Below are 14234 nucleotides of genomic sequence, written 5' to 3'. Positions count from 1 at the left end.
CTGAGCTGTGAGCTCTCCAAACCTGGGGTCCAAGTGGAGTGGAAGAAAGGAACCCGGATCTTGAAGTCCAGTGAGAAGTACCAGATGAAGCAGAAGGCTTCTATGAATGAACTCCATATTACCAAAGTGGTTCCAGAAGACAGTGGAGACTACAGCTGTGTGTGTGGAGACCAGAAGACCACTGCCAGTCTAAACATAAAGGGTAGGAGGATGTGTGATCTGTGTCCCTGCATTGTCATAAAATGGATTATTCATATTTGATTTCAAATTTTTTAAATTTGATCTTTACTGTATGAACTTATTGAATAATTGTCCTGAACTTGTGTTACTGTGAATTTTGTCTGGATTGTCTGGACACTTGTTTTTGTTTGTGTCRTCTTAAATGTGTTTGTGGTTGTTTTGTTTTCGTTTCTGTTTGCTTGTTCATGAATAGGCTTTTCTGTGCGTCTCACACCATATTTACTGTACTGTCTATGTTTGTGGAACAGCAGGTTGAAAATTTGTCCTTGATTCATTTTGATGTTCGGTGTTCAGTGCTGTGAAACTTTGTGTTCTCTGGTTTCAGCAGCATCAGCTTTACTTTTCTGCAAATTTTTTGAACATCGCACTTTTGCAGTCCTTGCTTGTTGTTGCTTCTGTTTGTAATTTTATTGGTTGTATTGTTGACTATAAACATTGGATGTCTGCTTGTATTTATCTTGGTCTGGACAACAGATAGTTGTGATGTAAGGGTTTTTATTCTGTATAATTGTCCCTGAACTTGTTGTTTGAACCATTTGTCAGGTTATATTTAAAAGTACAAGGCAAATAATCAAATATTTCATGGTAGACTCAGCTGTTACTATTTTCTCTCAGTTCTGAAGCCGTCCATTCCTACTTCAGCTGCTAAACCAGAAACCAAGATGCAGGAGACCAAAGAAAAAACAGGAGGTATGAAAAAGACACTAAGGACAATTTGAAGCTTTATGTTATGTCTATTCAGATAATAGCCCTTGTGTTGCTAGTTAAAATATGTTTGGACTTTGTCAATGCAGTTTGTGATAGATTGCTTAAGTTAAGATTGTTGTATTTTTCACAAGATTGACTCTTTTTAGCTATTTCATTGGGAAATCACAAATAAGATTCTTCACCTTTAATGGATGTCATACTAACGAGTCAAATTATACCTGTCTTTGCTCAAGTTTGTTTGCCTACAGAATAGTCTCTTATGTGGTTTATTTCAATGTGCACGTATTTTGATATTACAGTATCTTGATATTACGTACACAGTTTTAATGGAGCTTATAGTTTCACAGTTTGCAACCACAATTCTTTATCTAGTGTTGTTGTACAGTATCTGCACTTGCATTTCAGTTACAATGGGTGACTTTTCTTCTGTAGCTGCTAAAACCTCTCAGAAGAGGCAGGAGATATGTGAGACAGTAGAAGGTAATCTTTTCATGATTCTTTTGACTGCTCTTTTGTTCAGCAACATTATAAGGTGTCCTGCTGTTTTACTCAGTTTTAGTTTTGGCCTAAATATCTGTTTTTGGCTTGCTTCACATTTTTTTGTCCTTGTAAATGAAATGGCTGATATTTGATCTGTGCACGTGGACACGTTTGAACCCATCAGCTGTGTCTCTCTCTTGATGAGACTTGAGACCTTCACGCGGCTGCTGCTTTCTTGTGTGAAACTGAGATTTTTTTTTTTTTGATCGTTATAGCTGTGACAATGCCGGCTACAGGAGAGGCACCTAAAGAGCAGCTTCTCAAACAGGAGGTTCAGAGAGGTTCAAGAGAGCTTGAAATGGGACGTGAAGGTAATGTGATAAGTTTGCACGTCTTTGTTGCAAACTCTGACATCTGTCAGTGCTAAAGACATGCAATGGATGGAAATGGCAAACTAGTTTGGCTTGAGTGTGCTGCAAGGTCAGGGGCTAAAATTCGCAGTGATGGAGGGTGTCCATTTTTTTGCCTTTAGTTCATCATTTTTTGCTTTGTTCTTTTTTTGGGGGGTGGGCGGGGCAATCTAGGCATTATTTTGTTTCTATATGGCATGTTGGCACTTTGTTCTGTGAGACTAATTTGATCTGTGAGAAGACAACGGCCTTTATAGATTTTTTTAAATAAGTGTTAATTGCTTCCTTTTCTCACAGACATCTCTTTGACTTTGACTGTTACTGACAAATTGTATCTGACAGCAGAGTTGTAAGCAGGTTTTTGTAATGTGGGCATTGTTTCTCAGTATACCTGTTTTTGTGGCTCTGGCTGCGTGTTTTGTTTGGGTCAGTGAACACATCTCTGTCAGGCTGTGAGGTTAATGTTGTGTTTTATCCCAGCTGAGAAGACTTTTGCTGAAACAGCTGTCAGGGAAGATGCTCAAAGCCAGAGGACCAAAGATCAAGGACAAGGTAGCACCTAATTGATGTTTTGCTTCTTGGCTTTTGTACGTTGTTGCCACATTCCTCTCTGTCGCTGTGTTGCCTGTTTTGTTTTCTGTGTTAGTTTTGTTCTGATAAGGTAATTAAATTAGAAAAATTCTATATTAGACATTGTTGTTGATTTACAAGTTTGTTTTCTTTTATAACACTTTGTCATTTGATTTGGATTATAGAAGCAGAATTTATATTTAAAATTTCCCTTGATTTGCATTTCATGCTGTTACTGTGAATGGCATGATTTTATTATGCTTGTGGATTGCGGCAAAACTATGAAAGAAAAATATTTTACCCTTTGTGGGTTTTAGTGTTCTCTTGTTTTTTACTGCATAAAGGCTGGTTATTGGCACATTTTTGGGGGATCCTATCAGCACTGTTTCTGTGTATGAGTACTAAGTGAAGTTTCGCTGTGCCAGATTTCTGTGTTCAATTGTTATAGCTGTGTCTTCATTAAAATGTGGTGCAGAGGATATTTCGTGATGAAAGTATCGTACGAGGCAGTCAAGACTGGTGCTCAGTGTGTAAACAAAAAACAAAATAAGGAAAATGGAAGTTTCAGTTCTGAGTTTCACTATTTTACCTTCACAAACTATTGATTTTATGTTGTTTTATCAATCCCAAGAATTTAATAAAATGCTCTTAAAATGGCTGGAAAATGCCCAGTTTTGAGTAAATCATAGAAAGTTTTTCAGAAGAGTTTATTTCTGGACCCTCCTAGAACTGCTTCACTCCACAGCTGCTCATTGACATGGTCAGGTGTTCCTCTTTGCTGCCAGACTTCTGGTATTCTGTTTGAAGTTGATTATATTGTTAACTATTTGAATTGCACAACCAGTTTTCTAAAGATGAAAAATAAAATAAAATCAAAGAAAATAACTATTTAACTTGATATGTGAATGTACAGTATGTGAAATGACGGTGGGATTAAGAAACACATTGCGCTGTGGGCACCACCTTGAATCTTTCCTAGGGCATCAAATTGGCTATAGGGCTGGCCCTAATGAGAGCAAGTGCTGAGTGAYTGTGAAAGTGGGTTGTTAAGAATAGATTGTAAGTACAAAACATGTTTAGAAGCAAAAAGTATGCACGAGTGTGGACCATTTAGTACKGAACACATTTAAGAATTTGTTTAATCTTGCTTTTTTGTTGTTTGTTAATAGAATCACAGCTGTACTGTTCTCTGTAATGTATCCAAAAATGCCGTTCATAAAGAAAAGCACAATAATGTGTYTTTTCTCATATCCTTTACAATTTTGATTTTGGAATAATTTTGTTTGCTAGTGGATGCTGATACATTTATMTGACCGTTAAGCCTTATATATTTTGGAATTGGGATCTTATTTCTACTTTTGGGCAACTGTGGCTCTGGGTGAAATTAGACAGTTTAAACTTGACTTTCATGCAACCATGAACTTGATGGATGGTTTTTAGATGTTGATAAAGATGTAAGATGTAAAATGCTGATGGGTAAATACGATAATKCAACCAAATATTTACCAACCAGATTTTCTTTTTAAAGGGTTACTCTATTGTAGCTGTGAAAAAATATRTAGTAATTCTTAGTGAAGTTTTTTGATTTGTAAACTTTTAATGACATGATTTTGCCGAGGTGAGTAAATACAGCACCAGTTGTTGTTGTACTTTGAATGCAYTCAGGCAGTCTGCCTGGCCAAATTATTTTTGGACTTACATTAGAGGGTAAACGGTGATCTTGACATATCATTTCTAGGYCCTACTTACTTTAGAATTCTAAACTAAAGCATTTGAATCATTCAATCCTCAGTTGTTCCGGTCGCATGCACTCGAGACCTGGTCGGCCAAGTTTGTGAGGAGGGAGGTAGTGTCACTTTTCTCTGTGAGCTTTCTAAGCCCGGACTTCCTGTACAGTGGAAGAAGGAAAATGAAATCCTGAGTTGTGGAGAAAAGTACCACATGAAGCGAACTGGACTGCGTTATGAGCTGCAGATCCTCCATTTGACTCCTGGAGACACAGGAAGATATTCATGCTGTTCAGAGGATAGTTCACTAAGCTCAGCATCTCTTGTAGTAAACGGTATGCACAGACTATCTGTGTCATGTCATCTTCTTCCATTAAGCCTTCCATTTTATGTCATATCGCATTTCTCTTCACCTTATGGTWTTTTTTCATTTTAGTTACCGATGTCATCGCTTATTGGTTATTTCTTTCTGTGCTTCAGCTCTCCCAGTTTTTTTCACGAGAGAGCTGGAAGGCCGGACGGCAGAAGAAGGAAGCAGTGTCACGTTACACTGCGAGCTTTCGAAACCTTGTGTTCCTGTGGAGTGGAGGAAAGGAGAGCTTGGCCTTTGTCCTTGTGCCAAATATGAAATTAGACAGACAGGACACATGGCTACCCTAGTAATCCACGATGTTGACCCTGAGGATTCTGGAAGTTACATGTGTGACACTGGTGAACATCAAAGCACTGCGCAAGTTGCTGTGAAGGGTACGGGTGCTGCAACCTGCCATTTAGCATAGAAATTCTTGAGTGAATTGTTTTTTCGAGCTTTCAGTACTGACTCAGTTTAGCCAGATCCTGCAGAACAATACCTCCACTCGCCCTTCTTTATTCCCCCTTTTCATCGACACATTGATTTGTGCAATTTAGCCATAATTGTGCTGTCGTTTTCCCTAAACTAGGCTCATTTTTTTAACTTTCCACAGCCAAACCTGTTCATTTCAAAACCAAGCTACAAAACCTGGAAAGGCAGGCAGGAGAAACGGCTTGTCTTCGCTGTGAGATCTCAAAACCTGGCGCCGGTGTGGTTTGGAGGTGTGGCAACAAGGTGCTCACAACTAGTAGCAAATATCATCTGAAACAGGAAGGAACGCTGGTCGAGCTTTTCATCTATAAACTGCAGAAAAGTGATGCAGGAGAATACTCTTGTGATACGGGCTACCAGAAGACCTCATCTGTCCTCTCTGTGAAGGGTAGGATGTCTTTATTCAGCACTTTTCCGCCCCCTGTCACCTTGTCTTGTTCACTTCTTCTCACAAACATCTGAGCATGATATTTATAAAAGTTTGATATACAGTCATGGTAGAGATTTCTTTTAAATTGCACTTTAATGATTGAAACTTCCTTCTAATGTTGTGAACCACCTAACATCACCTCCATTTCTCCCACTTCTACACTGAAGCTTGAACACTTGTTCCATCGTTTATGCTGGTCTCTTCTTCACAAATGCTAACCCACTAGAGCCCTTTTTGCTCAGTTTCCATCGCAGCAGCTCAGCAAAAATGCGTGCCACTTAATCAGTTTCGTGAAATTATTCTGTCAAACAGCTTCTGAGGTCAGCATACTGAAGTTCTTGGAGAGTTGCGTGGCAAGCGAGGGCGAAGACGTCCGCTTCGAGTGTCAGCTTTCCCACGAGGAGACGCAGGTCCAGTGGAAACTCCAGGATGTCCCGCTGCAGAATAATGAAATGAACCTGATCAGAACTGAGGGGCGGGCGCACAACCTCACACTTCGAGGTGTCACGGCAGCTGACTCTGGAACCATCACTTTCACTGTTGGAAACCACACGTCCACTGCTTCTCTGACTGTCCGAGGTAAGGGCCACAGAAGATGTTTTACTTCAAAGAATGAGAAGGAGCATTTGCTTCAACATAGCTTTTGGACTTTTTTCTTATTTACGCTCTACTTTTTTTTGCGTCACACAGTCGAGTTTCTAACAAGTTCTTCAAGGCATAATCCTTCCAGCACCTCCCTTTTCCATTTCATATTTGTGGATCTATTCCAAATCATTCTCTTTTAGGCTGATCTGACCACAGAACGAGCTTTTTCAGCCCCTTTTCTATCTATCTTTTACCTTTTCGTTAAGAAGTAAAATTACACATAAACATTGCTGATCTGTATATTTCTTTTTTTTATTTAACAGGAAAAGATTATTAAAAATCAAGCCTGACTCAGCATAATTGCTGTTTTACAGCAGGTTCCTGTTCTGCAGCACATAAACACTCAGAATTACAGCATCACAATCACATCATTATACACCAAAGACACAAAGACAAACAAGCATACCAAATTTCAAAAAGGCAGCATTTGTAAAATAGGACATCTAAATATGAGCACAACAAAAAGTGTCCAGCAGATGGCAGACAAGATTCTTCTTAAAGGGCTGTAGTTTTGAAATGGACTTAATGTTTTGAGGAATGTCATTCCATGCTTTAGTATAAACATAGAAGAAAGACCTCTGGCCGTAACAGTTTTTAAAAGTTGGTAATATCAGTTGTCGTTTTGTAACAGATCTAGTTGAATGACCACTTCCAGAATTTGATTTGGGCAACAATGCACAGAGAGTTCCATAATTGGCACCTTGGAAGATCTGAAAATATAAATTAATATCACTATACAAAACATAATTCTGAAAAGTCAAGGCATCAGACAATGAAAGAACTGTACAGTGATGAGTCCAACCAGGAAGTTTTTTTTATGAATTTTGTAGGCCCTGTTGTAGAGCCTAACTATGGGTTCTAAGATTTTATTTGTTGTAAGAGACCAAACAGGTAAACAGTACGACATGGTTGAGAGTATAATGGCATGAATATACGGTAGATATTTGAAACAGAAGATGTCAGATTGGATCCATCCATCCATCCATCCATCCATCAATCCATTTTCTGTACACGCTTCTTCCTTTTCAGGGTTGCGTGGGTCACTGGTGCCCAAATCCAGCAGTCACAGTGCGAGGGGCAGGGTACACCCTGGACAGGTCGCAAGCCCATCACAGGGCAGATTAGATCTAATTTATAACAATTAAGTGCCCCAAGTTTTCTGCGGGTTGTATTTTAATGACTCTCTTTAGTTCAACACTTTTTTCCCTTCAAATAATTTTTCACAGAAAGTAAGTACTTGTATTTTGTGCTTTCCAGCAAGTACACACTGACCATATGGCATTTATTACAATAATTCTGAAGGGAAACGTTTAAAGATAGGTTCCATGTCTGATTTTCCTTTTTTTTATGTAGTCACCTCTGTTTGGTCTATATGATGTGAAATATGTTTTTGTCCGATAATCTTTTAGAAAACAAGGACATCATGCAGCACTAAAACCAAAAAGAAAAATGTATTACTTGGTATTAATGATTTATGATTCAGTGTCTCTCCTCATACATGATGGTTGGTTGATTGAAGATGACATGTTGTCTTAAAAGCTTTTTTAATGTTCTGTCTTACGTGTTTTGATGTCATGCAGTCTTTAAAATGTGTTGCACCGTTCATATAAATAATCTTGCCTTTGCTTACAATTATTTATTTTATGAAGACAAAGTTCACCTCTGAGCCTTTATGGCACTTTATAAAAATATTCATCCTAATAAATTGGTCTGTCTGACAGCGGCACCAATAACCTTCAAGAAGGAGCTGGAGAGTCAAGAAGCCAGAGCAGGAGGCGAGGCCACGCTGTCCTGTGACACGTCCAGCCCTGACAGCAAGGTGACCTGGTGGAAGGGCTCAACTGTACTCTCTCAGGGCGAGAAGTACACCATGCAGCAGAAAGCTACCGCTCACAGTCTTGTTATACACAAGCTAAGCATGGAAGATAGTGGTGAATATACCTGYGATACGGGAGACAGAAAAAGCACTGCTACCCTGACTGTTAAAGGTAACAGAATACGTATTTATCAACCCCCTTTTTCTTTTCTGAAGTTCATTTCGCAAACCAGCTCATGATAAAGCTCCAGATTAAATTTATATCTCCCACTCAACATCTAATTCTCTTGGATTCCATAATCACAGGGGGAAAAAGCAGCATTTCAATTCAATTCAATTCAGTTTATTTATATAGCGCAAAGTCACAACATATGTTGTCTCAGGGCACTGTACATAAAAAAGAACAATCTAAAGAAGAAGCCAGCAGGCTGCATTGAATCACTTCATCACAATCACCAAATCAAAACCACCAAAACCAGTCCATCTGAACAACTACAAAAAAATACAGAAATAAAATAATACACAAACTTTAAATTCCTGTCAGTGTCGAAAAAACAAGGCATAGACTGAAAAAAGTGTAGGTAGAAAGCCTAAGCTTTTTATACCTTCACTTTTTATTCATACAGTATCAAAATCAAATCAACATCTTTCTTATAGATTTTATAAAATAAAATTTCCAATGAAATTCTAACCATATTTGTAACAAAATTCTAGCAGCAGTAAACAGTCAGTCAAAACTTCATATATTTCTGTAACAAATAATTTTTATACATTATTTTAAATTTAGTTAGTGAAGAACACAGTTTTAACAATTCACAACAATTATTCCAAACACAAATCCCTCTAACAGAGGTACAATTATTTTTAATACTTGTCCTAACCTTTGTTTTTCTAAATAAATCTTTCTTTCTGAATTTATAATTAGTTTCTTTAATTTCGAACCACTTCTGTTTACAATGTGGAAGGACTTCAGTACTGTATAAGCTTTGTACATTGTCAATGCTGTTTAAGTTCTACTAAATCATAAAATTTTAATATAGTAATATGWTGTATTTAAAATCGAAAGAAATTAAAAAAGTGAAGCCCCAGTTTTAAAGTTTTATGACTAAGGAATAAAAAAATCAATAAAAAAAAGGAATCTGGTGCCAATCAGGTTCAATATTTGATGAAATACAACTTCAGGTGAACAAATGTGTTGCATATTACACTGTCAGATCATAAAATAACTGGAGAATTACTACATCCATAAGTATATTTAGTGCTACTAAAATTAGTGATCTCTATACAATATCAGCAAGTGCATCCCATTTAATTTTTGGAGATCAAACTTTTGCAAGATAACGACTAAAATGAAACTCCTGCTGATGACTTCATAGCAGTACGTGTCAGAGGATCTGCTCAGATCTGATTTCTGACCTCCCATTCACTCTCAGAGCGTGTGCGCATCGTCCGAGAGCTCAGCGACRTCACCGTGACCTCCGGCCAGGACGCCGTCTTCGAGGTTGAGCTGTCACACACGGGAGTCAGTAATGTGGAGTGGTGGCTCAGCGACAACCTCCTTCAAAATAATGATCTGAACCAAATGAGTAGCCAAGGCAGAGTGCACCGACTGGTTCTGAAGATGGTAACCGCAGACGATTCGGGTGATGTCGCCTTTGTCGTGGGAGAGGAGAAGAGTGTGTCTTTTCTTCTGGTAGAGGAGAAACCAAAAGGTAAAGGAGATGACATCAGGAAGTTTTACTTAGATTAATCTCCATCAACAACCAAACAGTTTAAAAAGAAAATGAAAAAAATAATTCATCATTAACCTCAAGTTTTATTTTATTCTTACTATAAGTATCTTATCATTTCAAATCACTGCTGATAAGATAACAAATTAAATCAATTCAGAGATGAATTTAATACTCTTATTGAATGTCTTAAAGCAGGATGGGTTACAATTTTTAACTCAACAAATGCACACTTTTTTAAACATAATAATTATTTGTGTAAAACGTGACCGTGACAAAAAAATAGTAATCCACTCACATTCTCATTGATTTATAACTCTGATCAGACGGGTAATACGGGATGAGAAAAGACTGCGTTTAAATCACATCTTTCTCATATTTTCAGTGCTGATTTTAGAGAAGCCACACGACACTGTGGCAATAGAAGGGGAAATGGTCACTCTTGCCTGCTGCATCTCGGACCCAAACGCTACAGTCAACTGGATTAGGAACAAAGTGGCCATCCGAGCAGGTCTCAAGTATGACCTGAAGAAGAACGGAGCGTTCCATCAGCTTTGTATCCACAACCTGGTAACTGAGGACGCAGGAACATACACCTGTGACACTGGAGATGYACAGTGTGACGTCACACTGACTGTGCAAGGTAAAACCCCACTCCTGCTGTTTAAAAAGAATGAAGTGATCAAATTCAAGACTGGACAAAAATAACTGAAGAACCTCCATTTCTCTCATAACAGCAAAACGTTTATTTAAAATCATGAACCTTTTTTCCCCTCGTCATTGTCTTTTACTTAACCAAACCTTTTCGTCTCAGCATCTCACACCGTACTTTACCATTTCAACCTCACCAGGTGCTCCAGTGTTCTTCCGGAAAGAGCTCAAGAACCAGGACACTATAGAGGGTGACGATATCACCCTGCACTGTGAGTTGTCTAAGCCAGGTGTTCGCGTCGAGTGGCGAAAAGGGGGCGTTGTCCTCCAGCCGGGTAACAAGTATGAGATGAAACAGGAAGGGCGCGTTCGAGAGCTCTGTATACATAACCTGGAGCCTGAGGACAGTGGCTACTACACCTGTGATGCAGGAGACCAGCTCACTACAGCTTCTTTGGCAGTGCAAGGTAGTCTCCCTGCAGTTTTGTTGTGTTTGTCTTTGTCTGTCTGCTAAGATGTTGTCTTGTTTTTGTCAGGAAGCTAAAGGGTGTGTGTGTGTTTTTCACTCAACAGTGAAAGAGGTCCTCATTGTTTCTGGTCTTAAGAGCACTGACGTCTTTGTTGGGGAGTGGGCAACTTTCTCCTGTCAGCTGTCCGGTAGGGCACCATGCAGGGTGCAGTGGTGGCTGGATGGCACCTTGTTGGAGAACTGCCCCTCTGTAGAGATAGGGCAGGAGCAAGGTTACATTCACACGCTCACCTTTAAGAACCTCGCAACAGATGACTCTGGCACTGTCACCTTCAAAGCAGGCAGTTTATCCTCAACGGCCAAGCTCTTAGTCAAAGGTATTATAATCAGGTTTCTCAGCTATTTGAACTCTGCAGAATTCAGGTATTTTATTTAAACTCTAGTAAACATAATATGCACAAAACATGATGTCATATGGCTGTGACTTCAGCTGGTGTGCATATGTTTAATCAGTTTTCTGCAGGGTTCTGTACGAACGTCGTTGATTTGAGATTTCACATCCCATTGCTTAATCACGCATGAGCCACATTGTTTCTGATTTTATTAATCAGTTTCATGTTGTATGCTTTGTTGTTATGAACAACTGGGTGCAGCACCACAAGAACTTTTAGTACTGAACAGAAATTGGTTACAAATTGTGAGATTTTTGTGCTCGCTCTTAAAAATGTGCTTTTAATGTGGGGGTGTGGCTGCTGAAATTTAAAAAATAATAATAAAAAAAACATAATCACGATTATGTTTACCACTTTTTAAATCTCATCATGAGTACATATCTTTTTTCAGGATAAAATTTTTACTTTTGTTGTTACCTTCATAGTTACATTTTGGACTTTTGTTTAAATTACATTCATTTTAAGAAGTCGGATTTCACGTTTATTCTTGTTATTGCATCTAGACAGCATTGAAAAAATGGCATGACTTGTTAAATTTTGCAGTAAAAATCAGTCAGATTATCATTCTGTTACTTGCTTCTRAACTGGTATCTTGAGTGATGTGTGTGTTTCTTGATTTAAATTTTAATTTAATGCCACTTTACTGATCTCAATACTGCTAATGGATCTTTAAAACAGCTTTCTGCAGTCCATTTGATTTTTGTTGTAATAACCATTTTGTTAACAGTTCTGACAAATAAGTAAATGTTGTAAACCAGACACATTTAGTGTAAAAAGCTACAAAGCATGATCGTGATTATTAAATGGTTAGCAGTGCAGCCCTAAACAGGATGTATGTCTCTGGTAAAAAGCAAAAGGATCAATTATTAAGTTTTTGGATCAAGTAAAAACAATTCTATAGCAACTAGGTATTGTGTTTTTGATTGATTTAGATTTAGTTTTATAAAATAAGTAACATCAGARTGAGAAAATCTTTAAGTGCTGCTCCACCCATCCATACTGGCCAGATGGTTCACTCATCTTTCTTTACACAAAGCACTRTCCCTAACATTCAAGCTCTCAAACTCTCTAACCCTCTGACAACTACAAAACTATAGTTTGACCTTGTTTTTCTGTCCACTTATCACCCCCTCCTCTTTTATTAGCGTTGTTGGATTTTTTAATGTGCTGTGATCATTGGTCAACATAAAATTTGAATCTATAATCTATAAAAAAGTCAGCAGTATCACTGACATACAAGCATGCTTTGGGGGGTTATAAGGCTTTGTGTCATTTGGCATGTCCCGGTCATATCCTCAATTCATGGCCAAGCCCTGAATATGACCTCCCTAAACTTCCAAAACCCTCCCCCTCAAACCCCCTCACCCTGACTCCAATCTCAGACCCCACAGTTGAAGTGGTGAACAATATGGAGGACCTTTGGGTGGTTGAAAACCAACCTGCTGAGTTCATCTGCCAGTTCTCGAGGCCAGTCAAGGCTCAGTGGAGGAAAGACGGGCAACCTTTGAGGCCTGATGGTCGAAGGGTGGTAGTGGAGCAGGACTGGAGTGTGGCTCGCTTGTACATTAACCGCGTGTCCACTGAGGACATGGCAACATACTCCTGTGAGGCAGAGGGCACCTGTGTGGTTGCTTCACTTTATGTGGAAGGTGAGCTTTCCTCCACATGGGTACAAACGACTAAGCTTTTAGGGAATCTCTTTTGCTATGTCAAACAATACTGTAGTTTGACCAAATAAACTGGTCTTTTACTGAACTTTATGAAGTTTGAGCTCTTTTTTGACAAAAGCTTTAGTTTTTTATTTAATTCACAGACTTGTAGTTTCAGTTTGATCCTAAATGTGCTTCTTTTCTTTTTTTCCCCTCCTCTTCACAGTCAAACCCATTCACATTGTTCAAGGCCTGGAGGATGTGGAAGCTCTTGCTGGAGGTGAAGCACTTTTTGAGTGCGCCCTGTCTCGCCCTGAAATCAAATGTTGCTGCTGGCTTTTAGATGGAAAACCAGTGAAAGAATCCTCTAAGGTTGAGGTTGTGTCATTTGAAAGTGGCCGTCGCCATTTGCTCCTCTTGAAAGAGCTGTGTGTAGAGGACAGCTGCACTGTGACCTTTAAAGCTGGTACCGCGTCCACCACTGCCCAACTCACCGTCAAAGGTTAGTCAAACAAATCTAGACAAGACAATAAAGGACATGATAGATATTATTTAACATGCAAAGTGTTGTTTCATCTTTTGTTTTTTCTTCGTAAGAAATAAAGCTAGAGATCGTGAAGGATTTGGAGGACAAAGTGATCGCAGTGGGAGAGGATGCTGAGCTCTGTGTTAAGCTGAATGAGCCTGTCCCTGCATCAAAAGTGCTCTGGCGTGCTAACGGAGTTGATATAGAGCCTAGTGACCACTGGGCCATGAGGGCTGATGGCAGCTCTTATTACCTCGTCTTGAGACGGGCTCCTCTCATGCCTCGGCAGGAAATTACCTTCACCGCTAAAAACGCTTTTGCTTGGGCYTTCATTACAATTATCAGTAAGTGTTTGATTGGCAGGACCTTATTACTTATCAGCAACCATGTCTGAAGCTGTTTGTTGCTGCAGTACCTTTGAACTTTTGCTTTTTAGAGTAYGAACTGTTGTCTTAGATGTGGTGTTCATTAGATCGTTATATGACTGGTCATTTTGAACCCAACAGCTGTACCCGATCCTCCGGAGGAGCCAGAAGTCCTCAGCAAGACTACAGAATCAGTCACTCTGTCTTGGTTCACCCCGCTTCATGAYGGAGGGAGTCCCATTCTGGGCTACAGAGTGGAGATGCGACTTGTAGATAGTGCCCTCTGGCTTCCATGTCATTCCGAGCCTGTTTGCAATACAGAGTTTGTGGCAGAAAATCTTACCCCAGGGAGTGGCTACAGGTTTAGAGTGGCCGCCATCAACAGAGCAGGGACCGGAGAACCCGTTGAGCTTCCTCTGACCATACAGCTTGGTGAGTGGCATACATTTTAATTAAAGGGACAATATTATGTGTTTCTCAGGCATATATTTAAATACTATACCATAATAAAGTATCTATGTC

General features: G+C 39.2%; 1 protein-coding gene across 21 annotated transcripts in view; it reads left to right on the top strand.

Annotated features, from left to right (window-relative positions):
* obscnb (obscurin, cytoskeletal calmodulin and titin-interacting RhoGEF b) overlaps nucleotides 1-14234 on the top strand; it is a gene marked incomplete in the record, with an annotated part of 52003 nt that overhangs the window by 23128 nt on the left and 14641 nt on the right. For 6 of the 21 annotated variants that reach the window (XM_014029688.1, XM_014029671.1, XM_014029637.1 and 3 more), the window contains 18 exon segments: nucleotides 1-202; nucleotides 856-930; nucleotides 1354-1428; nucleotides 1704-1799; nucleotides 2319-2390; nucleotides 4201-4470; nucleotides 4616-4882; nucleotides 5101-5367; nucleotides 5722-5988; nucleotides 7776-8042; nucleotides 9304-9582; nucleotides 9986-10243; nucleotides 10452-10718; nucleotides 10825-11097; nucleotides 12555-12821; nucleotides 13048-13323; nucleotides 13419-13691; nucleotides 13854-14144. In XM_014029688.1, coding sequence (XP_013885142.1) covers nucleotides 1-202; nucleotides 856-930; nucleotides 1354-1428; nucleotides 1704-1799; nucleotides 2319-2390; nucleotides 4201-4470; nucleotides 4616-4882; nucleotides 5101-5367; nucleotides 5722-5988; nucleotides 7776-8042; nucleotides 9304-9582; nucleotides 9986-10243; nucleotides 10452-10718; nucleotides 10825-11097; nucleotides 12555-12821; nucleotides 13048-13323; nucleotides 13419-13691; nucleotides 13854-14144 — 4042 coding nt within the window. 21 annotated transcript variants of the gene reach the window in all.

This window comes from Austrofundulus limnaeus, unplaced genomic scaffold (assembly GCF_001266775.1).
Source record: "Austrofundulus limnaeus strain Quisiro unplaced genomic scaffold, Austrofundulus_limnaeus-1.0 Scaffold6, whole genome shotgun sequence".
Taxonomy (NCBI): Eukaryota; Metazoa; Chordata; class Actinopteri; order Cyprinodontiformes; family Rivulidae; genus Austrofundulus; species Austrofundulus limnaeus.
The sequence above is the reverse complement of the archived record's forward strand: the minus strand, read 5'-3'. Positions and strand labels throughout refer to the sequence as shown.